The sequence below is a fragment of the Ammospiza nelsoni genome, chromosome 6 (genome assembly GCF_027579445.1).
Source record: "Ammospiza nelsoni isolate bAmmNel1 chromosome 6, bAmmNel1.pri, whole genome shotgun sequence".
NCBI classification, from domain to species: Eukaryota; Metazoa; Chordata; class Aves; order Passeriformes; family Passerellidae; genus Ammospiza; species Ammospiza nelsoni.
In genome coordinates, this window is record NC_080638.1 from 9,921,841 (window position 1) to 9,939,851 (window position 18,011).

Sequence of the window (18,011 nt, forward strand, 5' to 3'; positions counted from 1 at the left end):
TAGGTAGTTTTGCTGACGTCATAAAATTAATGTGCACATACACCAAGAAGTATTTTTTCATAAAAGGGAATAATTTTGCCTTCTTTGCATTAAAATAAAAATAATTGTACTAGCTCTAGCCATATGTCTATGGGCAAGCAGTCTTTTAAAACAAAAAACTATCAAAATTCAGATTGTGAAGTGTTTCATCTTCGAACATTTCACAATTATTAGTTAAGCTAAATACTTCTCATGCAGAAAACCATATACAAATTTAAGTAGCTCTTTTCCCCAAAACTAGATCAGGAGAATTGTGTCTGGTCTGAAATCCAATGCAATTGAAGAAAGTGAACTGTAATTAAGTTCCCTTTAGGTCCTAATTGTGCATTGAAGTCACTTGATCTGGTGTTTGTGCTGTATTTGATGAGTTTTGTACCTGGCAATGATTTGCGAAAGCTTGAAATCAAGAATTAGAGAACAAGAGCTTTCTAGAAACTTTAGGAAGAGCTATCATGGATTATTAGACTGAGTTCTGCCATGTCTTCCAACGTTTTAAAAGAGAGTTGCATTAGGTTTTGATCATGTAGGCAAATTAGTTTAATGCCAGTGGTTATGCAGCTCAGTCAGTTGAAAGCCCCTCATGATTAAAAAGCATCAACATGAGAAATGGTGAAGCCTACAGCTCTCTTGAGCAGTCCTTGTGGGCAGTTCATTCCATGTGGTGAACACTTTCATTTTTATGCTCATCAGATTTAATGGATGAAAGATCCAGTAATGGTAAAATGAGTCTGCAGTGCCTTGTCAAGAACTTGAGGAGGAACTAGATCATCCTTAAAAGTCCCTTCTGTGATTCAGTGAACTTATGGTTTAGTAATGTAGTACTCTACAGTCAGATTGAACAAAACTTTCCATATTAATGCTGCAAAATTTACATGTATTCTAAATAAAAAACAATTAAATGTTATCCTTTGTGGGAGGGGAAACAACATCTCTCCCCGCTGTCCCACTTCAAAGGGGACCAACTTTATTTTTGGTTACAGGCTTTTTAAATAATGAGAGCTATTAAACAAATTATCTAAATTTAACTTTTGTCAGCATCAGTCTGAATAAGCTGTTTGTGTAACTCTTGCTCTGTGCACTGGCAGAGGTGAGCACTCCCTGGGGAGTGAGCTACAGTGGATGGAGGATAAAATAAAAGTGGTGGTGAATTCCTGCTCAAACATTCCAGCACTGGAAAGCTGGAAAAAGAACAGAATTCTGTTACTGTATAGAAATTGGCTATTGTTGGCACTCTTTGACATTATTAAAGTCTTGGCTGCTTTTTGTGCAGTGTAGGAAACAGCTGCAGGAATCCCAGGGTTGTGAGGAGGGATGAGTGCAGATGATTTATTAAGGCTCCTATAGCTGACCTGGAGGTTCAAAGCAAGTTCTCACCTTTTCAAAGCAACACCTTGCAACCCCCACACTTTACTGGGGTTTTTTGCTGCACATATTTTGTGCTAACACACATCTCTGGTACTTTTGTAGATAACCAACTAAGTGTTTATTTTTTGCTTCCTTTTCCTCACTTCAGGGATACATTTACTAATCTGTGATTTAAGGAGTACTTCATACCCAGTATCTCTCTGTGCCATTGTTGTAATTGTTATTGATATTCTCCCCAAGGTGTTTTGTCTGTACTAGTTGTCTTAGTCTGTGCTACAGTTTACAATAAATACAGCTTTTCCAAATTTCTTTTCTTTGCATGCATCTGTCAGCCTAGTGATTTAAGGAAACACCGTAGAAAGGTAAAAATCTTTAGTTTATTTCATGGTGTGCCCCTCCATCTCCCTCCCTGTCCCCAAACTCATTAGTGGATAACAGGAACATAAAGCATTTGCAGGGTAGCTCTGAAACAAAACAAGATTATGGTTTATCATTTTAGCCTAAGTGTGGGTTTGTTTTGTGGGTTTTTGTGTTTGTTTGCCTGTTTTTGCTGGTGTGGAGGACTGCTGTGCTGCTTTCTGTTTGCAATCACTGCTTTGTAGTCTTCATGCATCAGTGCTGAATTTTAAAAGCTGTCAGTGCACACAGAAGTTAGTCTTTCTGTTACTCAAACTTTTGTAGCCACAGGTGTGTAGAAACTGACTTCACAGAGTCAATGATCTTGCTAATAATTCTTTCCACAGGTCTCTTTAGTTTTTCTGTCTTTGCACTTGCTTGAACTGGGGACAGGTATATTTATTTTATGGTGCTGAACTGGGGACAGGTATATTCATTTTATGGTGCTGAAGGCATTACTTTAGTTCTTAGCCCTATAAATGAATAAGAGATAAGTGCTACTTTCTCATTTCATGAATTTAGTAATTTGTCACTGAAGGTAACAAGAAATTCAGAAAGAAATCAAGCAAAAAATAGGCAACTGCAGAATGGTAAGGGCAAGAGTGATCCTTTGGCACTAAAATAAGATTCTTCCTTTCACTGTTTTGTGTAGTGTTGGTATTGCCTTCATGTTTTGGCATTGCCCCTGAAGTTTTCCTTCCTTTCCCATCAGTCTCCAGCTTCCAGAGAAGAGGTACGAGATGACAAAACCACCATAAAATGTGAGACATCGCCGCCTTCCTCACCCCGCTCCTTGCGCCTGGACAGAGTCCAGAAGGGAGCTCTGCACACTGTGAGCCACGAAGATATCAGGGACATCAGGAAGTAAGTGAGCTGGGAATCACTCACACCTACCAGCAATTCAGTGTTCCAGCATCAGGGTAAAACCCCAAACTGCAGAGCTGTTCAGCCTGTAGGATTTTAGTCTGAGTGTTCAAGTGTTTCTCAAAGTCAGGAGTGTGAACACATAAATGGGTGACTTACATAAACGTTAGGAATGTAGATTTTGCTAATGCTTGGAAGTGGCTTCATGGGAATACTTTTGGTACTCAAAGTCTGTATTAAGTCATCTTCATGCTTGGGATATGAAAAATGTAACTGTTAACTCTTGAAGTGTTTATTTAGCTATAAATTGAGAAGTAACTTGCAAAATTGCCACTTTGATTGACAGATCTTTTCAAAGTACTCTTTTCAAAGTACCTAAGTATCTGAGATGGATTCCACTCAAGTATTTTGAATTTTGTCTGCCCCTTTCAGCCAAGAACTTGTGCCATCAACATTTCTTTTCATAATTCATAAAATTAAATGAAATTAAATGTCTTTAGTGAGCTACTGAACTTCTATTAACTTGCACAGAACCCTGAACTTATCTGTGACGAATTTGCTGTACATGGGCTCCTTTATGATTTTTTTTTTTTGGGTACAGTTCAACAGGTTCACAAGATGGCCAAACCAGTAATCCCAGTAGCAGTAACAGCAGCCAAGATTCCCTTCACAAAGCCCCCAAAAAGAAGGGGATCAAATCCTCCATTGGCCGCCTGTTTGGCAAGAAGGAAAAGGGACGACCTGGACAGGGAAGCAAGGAAGCTCTGGGACAAGGTTGGTTTGCTTTTTCTTACACAGTCAGAGAGATGGCCCTGGGGCTTGTGTTTTACACATTCCTGATCAGTAATATTACAAAGCATTAAATTGAGAGTGACTTGAGTTTGGGGTTTTTCATAGGTGGCCTGGGAGAAGCAGATGGTTCCTCTCAGGATGCATTAGGCCTCAGCAAACTTGGAGGTCAGGCAGAGAAAAACAGGAAAATGCAGAAAAAGTAAGTTATCAAATATTTTTAAGACTGTGTTATTCGTGTGTTGCTTTGTTTAAAAATGCTGTGGTTTTATTTTTTAGTTTGGTTTTGGGGGATTTTTGCCTAATATGATGCTATGGCTAATAAGCCTCTGTAGATCTTATCTTTTTTTTACTATTTTTCCAGAACATTAATAGCAGCATAGGTCATGGTAAATTTGAAAGGAATTTAAGCTGAAAACTTACAATTGGACTGCTGTAATGAAGAAATTTGGAGATAGAAGTGGACTCTTAACAAATTCCCCCTAAATTTATTATATTTCATACCTGCATTGGGAGGTATTAAATGTAATAAATTATAAATACCTTTAATTCATATGGGAGATTTCCCAAAGTTGTCCTTGGCTGTTTTTTGCTCCAGATTGTGGAGGAAGGGAAGCACAAGATGCTGTGGGCAGACATCCTTCCCTGTGTATGAATTTGCCAGCTCCTTTCTCTCTCCCTTTGTATTGCAGCTGCGGGCAACTTCTCTCTTCACTAATATTTTCACTTCTGTTTAAGATTGTCTGTTGAAATCTTTTTCTTTGCACCACATTGCCCTGGTTTCTTCAATTTTTTTTTTAATCAGTTGTGAATATTTCTTTTTTTTATGGCACCTTGTATGCAGTTACCCTTTCCTAGTCAAGAGAATTTTTTCACTCTATCCCAGAAAACCTTTAGTTGGCTGCTCACCTTTGGAGTTTCTGTTTGCATGCTTTGTTGTTTCCAGACTTGAAACAGATGAAGCAAAGACTAATCATAGGTGAAAAAGAGACTAATCATAGGTGAAAAAGAGATATTGCTACGGGTAGAAATTCTGACTTGATGCTTATATGGGAATACAGGAAACACTCAAATAAGTAGGATCAGGCATTCCTTGCATTTTTTCTTTCAATGCTGAGCCATATACCTTAAACTTCTGCTGCTTCTGTTCAGCTGTGAAAAAACTGATGAAGGTCAGACTTTCCTTGCTTTCTGAAGACAGACAGTAAATGTTGAAAAGCAAGGGTGCTAATTTTCCCTTTGAGAGGGATTTCTTGCAGTACCTAAGTTCTATTAACTAATAAGAATAATGCCTGGTGGCTGCTAATGAAAACCAGCAGTGTGTTGGTTTGAAAATTCAGAATGGAATGTGGGTTTGTTTGGATAACAGAAAGCTCAGCTGTTTTTCTTCAGACTGCTGCTCTGAAGGCAATCATATATTATTATGATCTGGTATTTTCCCTTTTCTACAGTGCTTTAAAGTCATACCACATCTTGGTTGAATAAATAGTTTTAGTCTGGTCATATCTAAGGAGTGGTAAGGTCTGTTCTTTGAGCAATATAGGTATTTCTCAATACCAGCCACAAGTTTCATTCTCAAGTGAAATAATCCATACTGTCTTGCTTTAAGAAATGCAAGAAGTGCAGTTGCAGATAAATCATGGCTTTCCTTGTAAACATTCTGCTTTTCAAAAATGTGCTGGTATTACTTAAAGTATAATTTATGGCTGCGTGTTGCAGATTGCTTAAAAGGCAGCTGTCTCTATGAAACAAATGAAAACTTTTAGTTTGGAATTGCCTTCTTAGCTCTTCCAAAGCCCCTCTCCATCTCTTCCACAGCCCAGTTAGGTACTGGAAGGGGCTTTAAGGTCTCCCTGGAACCTTCTGTTTTCTACCACTCAATGAAATTAAAACAATCTAGATCTATCATTTGAACAATCCCAAGTAAGATGCTGTCATGCCATTGTTCAGAATCCTGAGGGGTGTTCTGAACATGGGAAGCAATATTATCACAAGGGGTCAAAGATCCCTTGCTGCCTCCTTGAGATGCTCCTTATCAAAAAGAAAAAGTGGCAGAGCTGCTCTGAATTGCTTTTCACTCTGATATTGGAGGAGGGTGGGTTAAAACACATTCTGCCTGGCTGTTTGCTTACAAAACCTTGTATTCAGCAAAAAGAATTCCAGCTACCTGAATGCTTGGAACAACAAGAGCTCATTCTATTTATAGCTGTCTCTAATCCCTATTTGCTCATTTATCTTTCTGATTTCTGCTTGCATGTGCACAAACAGGCTGAGGGCAGTGTTCATTGTCTGCTAACAAAAATGTATTTATAGTTACAGAATTAAATTACAGTACACATTATTTGTCTGGTTTTGTATGCCTTTGAGTTCAGTTTAATCCTAGTTTTATATTTGTTTTTCATTATTTTATTTTCCTTTTGTTTACCATTTGATGTGGTAGTGCAAAATCAGGGTAAGTTTGTATTTGTTTTTATTAGGATTGTTGTGCAAGTATGATAAAACTAGTTTGGATTTTTTAGCAATATATTAAAACCTTTATCCTTTCTTCAAAAAAGTCTCATCATGAGAGGAAATACTAGATTCAAAAGAATATATTATGAAAATGTGTTGCTGAAATAAATCCAGTGTCACCTAGTTCAGTGTGAAAGCTAGTTTGTGTCTTGTCTAAATTTGCATGGTGTGAGCTTTTACAGTGGAAATATTAAACCCTCTTAGATTAGTTTTGTAATCTGGGATTTGAAAGCTGTTTAGCAATAGTAGGTATTTGTGTTTCCAAGGTAGATGTATTTCTGTAAAAGTGTTGTTTGGTGTTTACTAAACCCAAGTGGTTGATAGTGCTGTGTTCATCTCCTGTGTGAGCTGTGGTAGTGACAGTGTTTGCCACAACTGTGTTTGTGCTTTTCTGGCTACAGCACCAGCTTAGTACTGTATTCACCAAAAAGGAAGGCAACCCTAAATTTAAGAGAACTCTCACACACAAAGCACTTACTGCATCCCTGAACTCAGTCTGGAATAGGGATATTAACTTTCCCCTGATGCTCTGCCTATTTCCATCTCATGTTTTACAACTGCTGCTTCTCAGTTTTTACACCCTGAAGCTCTGTCACTTCCATCACTATCACTCTCTTCCCTACACTGCAGTGTTTACTGTTTCTGAACTTCTTCCAAATCAGTCCTCTTCAGTTCTGTCCAAGAAATCTGGGATGCAGCATCCCCCTCTGGCTTTGACTCTGCATGTATCCATTTCCATGCTGTCCCAATCCAGTGGCCAGGTGATCCAGGCTGCTTTATTTTCCCTGTGGGGTGAGCATGTGCTCCCCTGCCAGGAGCCCTTCTGAGCACAGCTACTTCACACAGTCTGTGCACTCTCTGCTGCCCCAGGCACCACCTGCAGCTTTGCCATCATTTCTCACTCCCTGTGACCACAGCTTTTGTCCTCCCAGCTGCTGTGAGATGCCTCTGGAATGTGTCTTAACAGTGAGCCTTCCCCCCTTGCAGCAGCATGTTTGGGCTCCTGTTCCAAGGGAAGCTCAGCCAGGTTTTTTATTAAGTCTCCAGACATCTCTCCCTTGGTTTTGTCACCCAGGAGTTATTCCAGTAGCCAGCTACTCTTTTGGCTCTCTTTTATCCCTCACAGAGCCAGGTTTGTACCAGCTGTTAACGCTGCTGACACCACTGCAATATTTTTTTCCTCACAAAGATTCTGGATTTGGCTCCTATTTCCTAACTGGTGTAAATAATGGTTGGGCTGTGAGACTCAGTTGTGATCTCTCAGGGATCTATCTGATCACATTTTACTGGAATGCAGTGAGTGTCTTGAAGTTTGAAGGGAGTAGTGGGAAAAGAGAACGTCTCTGCTGTAGGAAGAAAACATCAGTGCATCATTTGCAGATGAAACAGCAGCTGCTTCTGAATTCTTCCTATGAGATGTTTTGTGCCTGGGCTACATCTTGAGCTTTGGGGTTAAGGATTTCCTGTGCAAGCAAATTTTTAATCTCTCACTGCATATGAACAAATTCTGCAATTAATTTTCCGCTTCATGGTTGCTTTCCTCTTGGATCCATTGAATAATTTCTGCATAAACTCAGCTAATAAACATTTTTTCTTTGTTTGTTTTTATTTTTATGTGTTTTCTTCCATCACACAATTATTTTCTTCCTACATTACCACCATGAGTTTCAAGTTGGCATCATAACCTCTCCTTAAATTTTTAATGTATTCCTTGTATTTTGCTTCAAAGGATTCACTGTTTCATGGTTACCATGGAGTATACAATGAGACTTACAGAGCTACCAGAAATGACACTGATATTCTCTGAACTCCACACAATACAACCACCAAAAAGGAAGGCCTAGACACCAATTTAGAAGCTAAAGTATTTGAAGAAACTTTGTGTTCCTTTCTGGCAAATACAGTATTAAGCACTTTATTCTGTTCTTACCAAACAGTGTTTCATATGATCTTATAAATTTATTTTTCTAATTTTTAAATCTTAAACAACAAAGAGAAGCAGAACAAAATGTGTTCAGGGCTAATTAATTGTAGAATGAATGTAATGTATTCCACAGTAGCAGGGAAATAGCTGATCCTTTATTCCACATTCAGAAATATGTGTCTTTTTGAAAAGTACAAATATGTCTAAGCTTTTATAGTCTTTTTTGGTAGGGAAATTGAGCTGCTGACTGCTGAACACTGTTCTACCTTAATGGATGGATCCCAAAATGGTACCTGAATGATTATTTGTAACCAGTTGTCTGGCCGTGCCTTCCTTCCTCCCCCTTTCCCATTCCTGGGAAGCACATTTAATTAGCACAAATTACTGGGAGGTTCTCCCAGAGCAATAGGAATTTATTGGTGTGCAGGTGATAAAGCAGTTGCTAGTATATTTATTGCTTCATTATTTCTTTTTAATATTTAGTTACCTCCCAATATAACATGAGGATCCCAAATATGTCTAAAAGAGCTGAATGCTGCATTTCCATTTTGTAGGAGTAGCAAAACAGCTCCTTGTCTGTCAGTAATCACTCTTCAAGGTGCCTTGTATATTTTAATACCTATAACTTCTAAAACTGTTATTACCTTAGATCTCTCCAGTGAGACAGTTCAAAAGGCAAGGAGATTTTAATTGATTGAAATAGTGAGAAAATGGTAAATACATAATGCAAGGTCTTGACTCAGTAATATTGCTGCATATCTTAATTCTACACTTGCAGGCATGAATAAAGAACAGTAAAATCAGTCTAATTAGGTGCAGTTGTTTTTTCACATTTTCAAAGGAGAATGAGTGGAGATTTAACCATATATAACTGGCTTTCAAAGGCAGTGTAAAAATGCTTTTTTTAGGCTTTCTCCATGTTTTTAGCCAGGCATATCCAAGCAGCATTGCATACTTATACCCACAGTGCTAGTTTTTGTCCTTTGGTTTATTAAACATTTTTGGCAGCTATTTATAGGGACCTTGTGAGCTTCCATTGTCTCTGGGAGCTGAATTGTCGATATGAAACTTCAGGCGCTTCTGTTTCAGCACAACAAAGGAAATGGTGTCATCAGGGGAGATGAAAGCTGAGTTTCAGTACACAGCCTGTCAGGATAGAATTGCCAAACACAACTCTGGTTGTGTGAAGCTGTGCCAGACGTTCTGACAGGCTGATGTTCACCAGTGGAATGGTCACTGTCCCAGTGTCCAGCCCTGACAGCTTGATGGACAGGCGTGTCGGATGTGCTCATGTGTGGCCACAGGTTTCAAATCTGCACATGCTGAGGAGAAATGACTGCTTTGGTTCAGCTTTGCTGGGCAGAAAACTGAGCAGCTGAGAATCTGCCTGCCAAATAAGCCTGACATCTTCACTTTGGGCTGGAAGTGTCAGTAGTGACTTCAGAAACTGGGTTCTGAAAGGCAAGATCTACATCTCTGCTGCTCTCAGATTTCCTGCCCAGCTCAGCTTTCATCCCTACATAGTCCCTGTACATGTGCTGTACCTGCCTGAGGAGGTGTGTCATATAAGGCTGGCTGGGAAAGGAATGAGTTAATTATTGGAAAGAAGATAGTGAAGTGAATGCAGTGCTGGAATTGTAGCATCCATTATTATAACTAATGACTATTTCTGTAATTGTAGGCACGAGTTGCTGGAGGAAGCCAGAAGACAAGGTTTGCCTTTTGCACAGTGGGATGGGCCCACTGTGGTGGTGTGGCTGGAGGTGAGTGCTCCTCCCAAAATGAATAAAAAGCCCCCTCAATGTAAAGCCTGTGTGGGTTTGGAGGCAGGAATGTTTTCCACATCCTGTTTACTTCCCTGTGTGTTGCAGCTGTGGGTGGGGATGCCAGCCTGGTACGTGGCTGCCTGCCGAGCCAATGTGAAGAGCGGTGCTATCATGTCAGCGCTGTCTGACACGGAAATCCAGCGGGAAATCGGCATCAGCAATCCCCTGCACAGGCTCAAGCTCCGCCTGGCCATCCAGGAAATCATGTCCCTAACCAGCCCCTCTGCCCCTCCCACCTCAAGGACGGTAAGGAAACGTACTTGTGCACAATAAACAGCTAGAATTTCCCCATGTTTGACTGTAAACTTAGAACTGAACTTGTATTAAGAATTTCTGGAAAGGAACACTTTATATAAATATAGGCTGTTCCTTCCTTTCATGGAAATTAACTAAAGGGATAGCTGCAATTTACTTTCTTGAGGAACAGAGAAGTTTATTTCAGTCTAAGTATGTAATGCAAAGTATTTAGAGTATGTGTTATTTTGGCCTCCAGAGAACTTAAAATACAGCTGAAGTCTACAAGTGTGTACAGAAATTTGTAGGATAGTCGGAGGCTCTTTTAATGTAGCTGTAAAGCCATTAACTCCAAATAATGCAGACTACATGATCTAGGAGGCACCTGTCTCTCTCTAGTAAATTTAGGCACTTAGTGGGAATTTTCTCTTCTGAGTCTGCCTGCTCTGCAGTCTAAAGTTATTCCTGGGGCTATGTGCTAGGCTACAAATGTATTTTTCGGTTTAGAGCAGAGCTGAGTGTTTACCCATTAATGAAATCCTGTCAGCTGTTTCTGCTGCTCAGTTTTGTTAATATCTGTGAAGGAAGTTGATCCCTGTGAGTAGGCTTTTATTGCATGCCATGACTGTCAGTAGCTGTAGCTGACCTAGAGACCATTGCTTTGCCCATGCCTGCTCCTTACATGTACCGATTGCTTATCTGTTCTGCAACCTCTCCTCTTTGTTACTGCTTTCCTTTCACTGGATGGGATTGATTCCCTGTGGGCTCATGTTAGACCACGGGAAATGTCTGGGTAACACATGAAGAGATGGAAAATCTTACAGCCACACAACAAACGGTTAGTTTACAGTGTTGCCACTTCTCTTCCTTAGAGTGCTTTTTCCACTTCTTGAACATTTGAATCAAGTACCTTTTGGTCTTTTTTTTTTCTTTTTTCTTTTTTTTGTTTCCTTCAAATTAATGCACTAAAATTCTGGATCATTGCTTCTTCTAACTATTAACCTTGCAATCTGCATCTTGATAGCTTTTTTCCCAGAAGGGAGGAAGAAAAAATCAATGTTGATAAGATTGTAAACAAAACTCTAATCTGTAAAATGGAGCTCTGACTTGATTGACAAATAGACAAATTGAATTATTGGTGCAGAAATTTCTTCTCTCCAGAGAACTTAATCAGTAGATGGGGTTTGCAACTTCTCATAAGTGCCTTGTGTATAATTTTTTACATTGCATGATGCTTGGTTTATCTAGATTTTTTTGGTATGCAGTAGATTTAGAGTCTTGCAGTGCACCATTAACTTTGACCTCCTTACTAAACTTAACTACTAATATGTGTGTGTTCTTTTGCTTTCCTAACCACCTAACAGGAAGATGAGGAGGGAAGCTGGGCTCAGGTTGGAAACTTTATCTCATATTACAGACTGTATGTAAACTGTCACAATCATTAGAGCATGAAAGAATCTGTTTTTCCTTTAGGCCAGCATCTTTTAATGATTCTGGGTGTGACCTGGGGATTGGGAGAGGGGGAAACTGCAGCCTTATCTCTTTACAATGCACACTTGGGAAATACATGTGATTTAAATATTTTAATGTTTTGGTTGGGGGTAGCTCTCTGAGGAAGCCAGAATTCCAAGAGGAATATCTGCTCTGTGTAAAATGTCCCTGTCCAACCCAGCCACCATCCCAGGTGTGCCACAAGGTACCCTGGGCCTGGATGGTTAAGTAGATTTCTATGCACTTATTCTGTAATTCCCCTTGACTGATTGTTTTGCCTTAAAGTGGTGGCAAATCCTTAATTGTATTCTCAGACATTGATGTAGCTGAGTATGTATACAGGGATAGAAAGGTAACTTGGGATTTACCCATGATCCATATCTTTGCACAGTGTGGACTCTTCTTTCTTGGCTGCTCTCCAGCTTAAAGCTGGTTTAAGTCCCAGTAACTACATCTCAGCTACTCATTTGTTGATTGTCAGTGATAACAAGTCCAGAGTAAGGAGCTCTTTCACTTGGCTTGGAGAGGTGCATTTCCTTGTGGCCTTGCTCCTTTCTGGAAGGTGCTTCCTTTAGAGGAGAAATAAAACTTTTGCCTTTTAACAGAAAAATCTGAATTATTATGCTTTTGAAAAAAGGAGCTCCCTGGTTTTGTTGCCCAAGGAGTGATTAGATGTATGATTACAAACTCTTATTTTTATAGATGTTTTCTCTAAAAAAATGCCTGGTGATTTGCAGATCAAAACTGTAATGAGAAAAATCTCTTTTAGGATAAAGACTAGCATTTAGAATGGCTTGTTCTTTGGTAACAGGGTTTTATCAGTTTCTGAAAACAGCTAACTGTATATAAAAAGGCCCGCAGTTATTTTTCTGATATGTTTTCTTTATAAAGTCACCAGAAAAATAAGATTCCCCCTAGTTTTCAAGGGCGAGAGTATTTACAACATCTCAACACAATGAAATTCTATGGCTTTTGCTGTCCAACCATGTAGATTAGTCTTTCTTTAAAATTTTATTAGCTCTTGCATATTTTGTCATGCCATTTCTTGATATAAATTGAGGCAGTTTTACTTGCTGATGTGAATATCTGCACTTGCTTTTCTCCATGAGGATGACTTCTTTGGAAAACACACACGTAGTATTCAGTATTCTGATGTGCTTATCTTTACAGGCTAAGAATCAAATAAGCAATTTCTTTAAACTGTGCTGTCTAAAACAGCTTTTCTTTTCTCATGTCAATAAGCATGTCCCTTAATTTTTTTTCAAACCAGACACTAGCCTATGGTGACATGAACCACGAGTGGATTGGCAATGAGTGGCTGCCAAGCCTGGGGCTCCCTCAGTACCGCAGCTACTTCATGGAATGTCTGGTGGATGCTCGCATGCTGGACCACTTAACCAAGAAAGACCTGCGTGGGCAGCTGAAAATGGTGGACAGCTTTCACAGGTAACGAGGCTGAAGATGGAGACCTCACCCACAGTTAAGTGATTCCATTATCTCTAAATATTTTTTTTCTCTGCTCCAAACAGGAACAGTTTTCAGTGTGGAATTATGTGCCTCCGAAGACTGAATTATGATCGAAAAGAACTGGAAAGAAAAAGAGAAGAAAGCCAGAATGAAATTAAGGGTTAGTGCATTGTCCTCACCTCAGTCTGATTCTGCCATGTTTTCACTGATCAGCCTCAAAGATCCATAAACAAAGAACAGGCTTTAGAGGGTGGAACCATTTATAAAATAACAAGTGTTAAATGCACAAGGCGTGTCTAGATGTAGGCCCTGAATGATAAACCACATCATTAAATCACTTACTTATGCTACAAATGTGAACATTTTGGAAACTCATACTGCTCTGAAGTTTGAAATGAAATGTTTTAGGAGAATGAGAGTTAAGAACATGTTTGGGGAGGGATGTCCTTATTTTCTTCTTTTCCCCCTGTTGTGACATAACTTTACATCTGCATAATTTTATTGTTGCTTGTGGTTAGTAAATTTTATTGCCCAGCAGTTGATGAAAAAATATCCAAGTGACTTAGGTAATTGTATCTTCCAGATTCATGATGATTCTGGTACAAGAGAGAAGGAGTAAGAGAAAGTAGGGTGGGAATTCATGATTTTCCAAGATTTGCTGTAGTAATTTTGTTCCCTGCTTAATATCAGAAGCATTTTCTGATATCTGAGTCTAAAATCTTGCTTAGAAGGTTCTGTCCCTGCTCTTTCCCTTTCCTTTCAAATCATGGATAACCTTTTGGTGGTTAACTTGGTAATTGTGCCTGAGATCATTCCCAGGAGTCACAACTGACTGGCAGCAAGCAAGCCAGGGTTGTGGCTGGTGTGTTGTTTTTCACCTCCCAAATGGAATGGGTGCATCTCTTGCATATAGAGAATTGCTCCTTGGAATATTTAAGTTATGGTGTGAAATGTCTTCCAGCAGACTTGTAATATGTTTACTTTCCACTTCAATCATCCAGTTCATGACTGTGGATGATTTGGCTCAAAGAAGAGGTGTTGTAATGAGTCTGGCACTATGTTTTTGCCTCCCCAGATGTCCTGGTGTGGAGCAATGAGAGGATGATCCAATGGGTGGTGTCCATTGGCCTTAAGGAATACGCCAATAACCTGCAGGAGAGCGGCGTTCACGGCGCGCTTGTGGCCTTAGATGAATCCTTTGATTACAATGCATTGGCTCTCCTGCTGCAAATCCCCACTCAAAACACACAGGTAACCAAGGATGAGGCACCTTAGGCCTCCTAGGAAGGTTAAAAATGGATGCAAAGTTGTCCATTGTCACACGCGACAAAAACTTAAAATCATGCTTTTCTGATGGTTTTCTAGTTGTTAATAAAAATTCTTATTGATAAATTTGCTTGGGAAAAAAATTGCTTGAATATTTTCTTCACAGCCCATCTTCACAACAATAGTGTGAAACTCATCATTTTTGTTTGCCAGTTTTTACTCTGAAATAATTAAGTTAGAGGCAGAGTCATGAACTTTCATATCACAAATAGAGGACAGCTGTTAAGTTTTCCTTAAATTTTTAATAAGTTACAAATTAAATTGTAACTTTTCAAGTACTGACTTTTCAAGTATGAAGCATGTTTATTAATCTGATAAGAAAGCACTAAACAATTTGGGTCCTATTAAGTTTTTAAAATCATTATAAGTTACTAATTACTAATCTTTTGGAATCAACTTCCATTTCTTTCGTACCACAAACTTCAGGCTCGTGCTGTTCTGGAGAGGGAATTCAATAACCTCCTTGCTATGGGCACTGACAGAAGACTTGATGAAGTAAGTTACTTGAGTTGTTGACCCATTTTATGGTTCTGGAAACTTTATCAGAACTGCTCAGTGAAAGAATTTAGCCTGAACCTCTTCAAGCTTTTGACAGAACAATGACAGAAACTTTAATTTGAAACTCCTTGTCTCTGAGGGTTTCTAAATACAGCAGCGTTTTGTGTATTTTGGTAAGATGACTTTGAATATGAAAGTATTGGGAAGATTTGCAAGTTTGGTTTACTAGCCCGTCTAATAGCAGCACTTTGGGCTGAATCCTCTTGATCTAAAATATGTGAAAATTAGTGACCAGCATTGCAATGAGCAAGCTGTGATAGAGAAAGGCACTTTATCCTAAAGAGCAGTATTTCAAAGAGCTTTGAGTGCTTTCAAGAAATCTTCTGTTAATTGTGATTCATACTGGTGCAGAAGACCACCAGGTGTGTTTACACATCAAAGTAATTTTTGTTGGGCAGTCTGTGATTTTATTGTATAACTGCATTGAAATGAGTGTAAAACTAAGTGTGAAGCTATTCTGTGCACCAACATCATAGAGGAGAGAGTGTTTCATCTTTAACCTTTTAGGTTGCTCAGGTTCAAGCTGATGTTACTTCCCCAGGAGAGCCTTAATTAAGTCCATGCTGCTTCATCCTTGGTGCTGATGAGATTTGATGTGGTAGCACATGTAGGCAAAAGTGTTGCAGATTAAGGCTGAAGTGACAAAACCCTTCTGTGGTTAACCAGCTCAGGAAACCAGTCTCAGAAACATTGGTGCTGGGATGAGGAAGAGGACAGGGGAAGCTCCTGACAGCTCTGTTCCCTTGTGCATCTCTACCAAGGTTTTAACAACCCATCAGAAAGCATTGATGGTTTTCTAAAGTATTTTCCTTGGAGATTTCAAACTGCAAAAGGAGCTTTAAGGCAACAGATGTTTGCTCTGTTCTAGTAGCACAGGGCAGTTTGATCATGAAGATCTCTCCAAATAATGGAGACACTTATCTCCTAATTGTACAAGGGAATAAATCTGAGCATTGAAAGGATTTAGCTGGTTCTAAATGGGAAGCTGGCAAATGGAGCTGCCCAGTGGATACATTTGCATTGACACAATACATTCTCTACCAAAGATGTTTTTGGAAGTGTATTTAAATGTATTTACTAAGTGTAGCATTATGTTTCTGAGGTGGAAATATTGCTTGAAAGATGCAGATATATTAATGGGGGAAGGAAAATGCACTTGGGTAATTAAATTACATTTACCCAAGTGCTTAAGGAAAGCCTTGCTTGGCAATGCAGTATTTAATACACTTACTTTTTATTTCCTCACAATTGCCTTCTTCAGTGGTGATACATTTACTTAAGTTTGTCAGTAATCCTTTTAATGTCAGTAACAATCCCCAATAACACTTTTTGCACTGCTAATGTTGTTTGTCAATATGACAGGATGATGATAAGAGCTTTAGGAGAGCACCTTCGTGGAGAAAGAAGTTTAGACCAAAGGACATAAGAGGTTTAGCTGCTGGATCAGCAGAGACTCTTCCTGCAAATTTCAGAGTTACAACCTCAATGTCTTCACCCTCTATGCAGCCAAAGAAGATGCAGATTGATGGTATTGATTTTGTATAATTTTAAGCATGACGTTCTTTATTTTTTGCCTGAAATTCCAGGGGAATTAAGTCCAAATGACCTTTTTGCTGCATAAAAGCATCTGCCTTGTGCATGGTTGTTTTTATAACACTGTATTTAACCATAGGGTGCTTTGTCATTTCAGGAAGCTGTACTAGAGGTGAAGTTTCTATTTTACATCACTGGAGTAACAAAATGAGAATCATAGCTAGAAATAAATGTAATTTAGGAAAGTAAAATGATAGCTTAGTAGGAGTCTTTTAATCACACAATGCAGAATTTTTGATTAGCAGCAATTAGACCAATATGAACCCCACTTCTGAAATGCAATAAAATGCATTCAAAAATGATGTGAGTAAACCCCCTCAGATAATTTTGAGATGAGTAAAACTTCAGTAACAGGTGCATTACCCCCCCTGCAGTGATCACTTCATTATTGACCAGATTTGAAATCACTGTTTTATTCATTGCTGTGTACTTAATGATCTTTGGGTATATGTGTTCACACACAGATATGAGTTTAAAAAACCCAAACCAACAAAAGCAGACCCCAAAAATCCCCAATGGAATTGGAGGTTGATCACCTGTCACATGAGAGATCTTGTCTGTTTAAAAACTGTACCTGTAGCAACATAAGAACCAATTTTGGCTTGAATTTAGTTTACAAAAGATACACAGAAGCAAATATGAAATGTTTTTTTATTGGAACAGACAGAGTGAGAACACAATCTGTTAAAGTTGCCTCAGGTTCTGAAAACTCTTATTTATTCATAAAGCTCAAAAAACCAATTTTTGCATCTGATGCTCCTGTCAGTATGCTCTTCTAAATTTTAGGTACTGTCACTAGCACAAAATATTTACCAAAATTCATGTGGAAAATTCTGTAAATGAAAGTAGATTAAGCCTTTACCATGTAAAACCACTTTCTTTTTGAAATATTAGATATTTACAAACTACATAAAGTAGTAAATAACTTAAAAAATCACCTTTGCCAATTTCTCTGTGCTAATTGGCAAGCAGATTTTTTTAGAATACATTTTGTTAGCCTATGGAGCAAGAAGTGGTTAATATACAAACTGTGAAATAAATTCTGCTTTTCTAACTTGTAACCTTAGAGTTGGGTGAGTACCAAAGCTGTAATCACCATTGCTGTGGAGGGTTTTTTTTTGTTTGGAAAACTAACATGCATGCTGTGTTCTGCATGTCTTCCCATGCTTCTTGGAATAGGCAGTGTATCAGGAACACAAAGATTGGATTCTGCCACAGTAAGGACCTACTCCTGTTAAAGCCTTCTCCTGGTGAGTAAAGCTGATAGGAATAACACTGAAGCAGCTATTTGTGCAATAAAGCAGCAGGGATTTTCCTACAGTGGTTTTACACACTTAGAAAATAGTCCAGGTTTTCAGGGTAGGTCATTCTATTGGAAATCCCAAGTTTATTTCCTACAGTAAGACTGAGTGTTGAAATACTGGGTTTTGTCAGAAATGTGTTCCTGTGAGGTTTTTAAAACAGCTTCAAAAAGGACCTGTGCTAAACAGTCCTGTAAAAAGTGTTGAAATCAAGGCTGGATGAAGCACAGCTAGTGGAAGTGGGGAGGGAGGGAAGAGACTAAATTAGGGATGAAAAAATCCAGTGTGTGACACTGCAGCTCAGATTGCTGATTTCTCACAGTCTTT

General features: G+C 38.9%; 1 protein-coding gene across 4 annotated transcripts in view; it reads left to right on the plus strand.

Moving 5' to 3' along the window:
- Positions 1-18,011, plus strand: part of PPFIA1 (PTPRF interacting protein alpha 1) — a 52,606-nt gene that overhangs the window by 31,971 nt on the left and 2,624 nt on the right. For 3 of the 4 annotated variants that reach the window (XM_059473733.1, XM_059473731.1, XM_059473732.1), the window contains 11 exons: positions 2,513-2,664; positions 3,266-3,438; positions 3,562-3,655; positions 9,570-9,651; positions 9,760-9,960; positions 12,710-12,885; positions 12,969-13,066; positions 13,982-14,157; positions 14,659-14,727; positions 16,153-16,318; positions 17,563-17,633. In XM_059473733.1, coding sequence (XP_059329716.1) covers positions 2,513-2,664; positions 3,266-3,438; positions 3,562-3,655; positions 9,570-9,651; positions 9,760-9,960; positions 12,710-12,885; positions 12,969-13,066; positions 13,982-14,157; positions 14,659-14,727; positions 16,153-16,318; positions 17,563-17,621 — 1,446 coding nt within the window. In that variant the 3' untranslated portion in view covers positions 17,622-17,633. Of the gene's footprint in view, positions 1-2,512; positions 2,665-3,265; positions 3,439-3,561; positions 3,656-9,569; positions 9,652-9,759; positions 9,961-10,723; positions 10,787-11,312; positions 11,340-12,709; positions 12,886-12,968; positions 13,067-13,981; positions 14,158-14,658; positions 14,728-16,152; positions 16,319-17,562; positions 17,634-18,011 lie in introns of all 4 variants that reach the window. The other variant, XM_059473734.1, reaches the window with a different exon arrangement.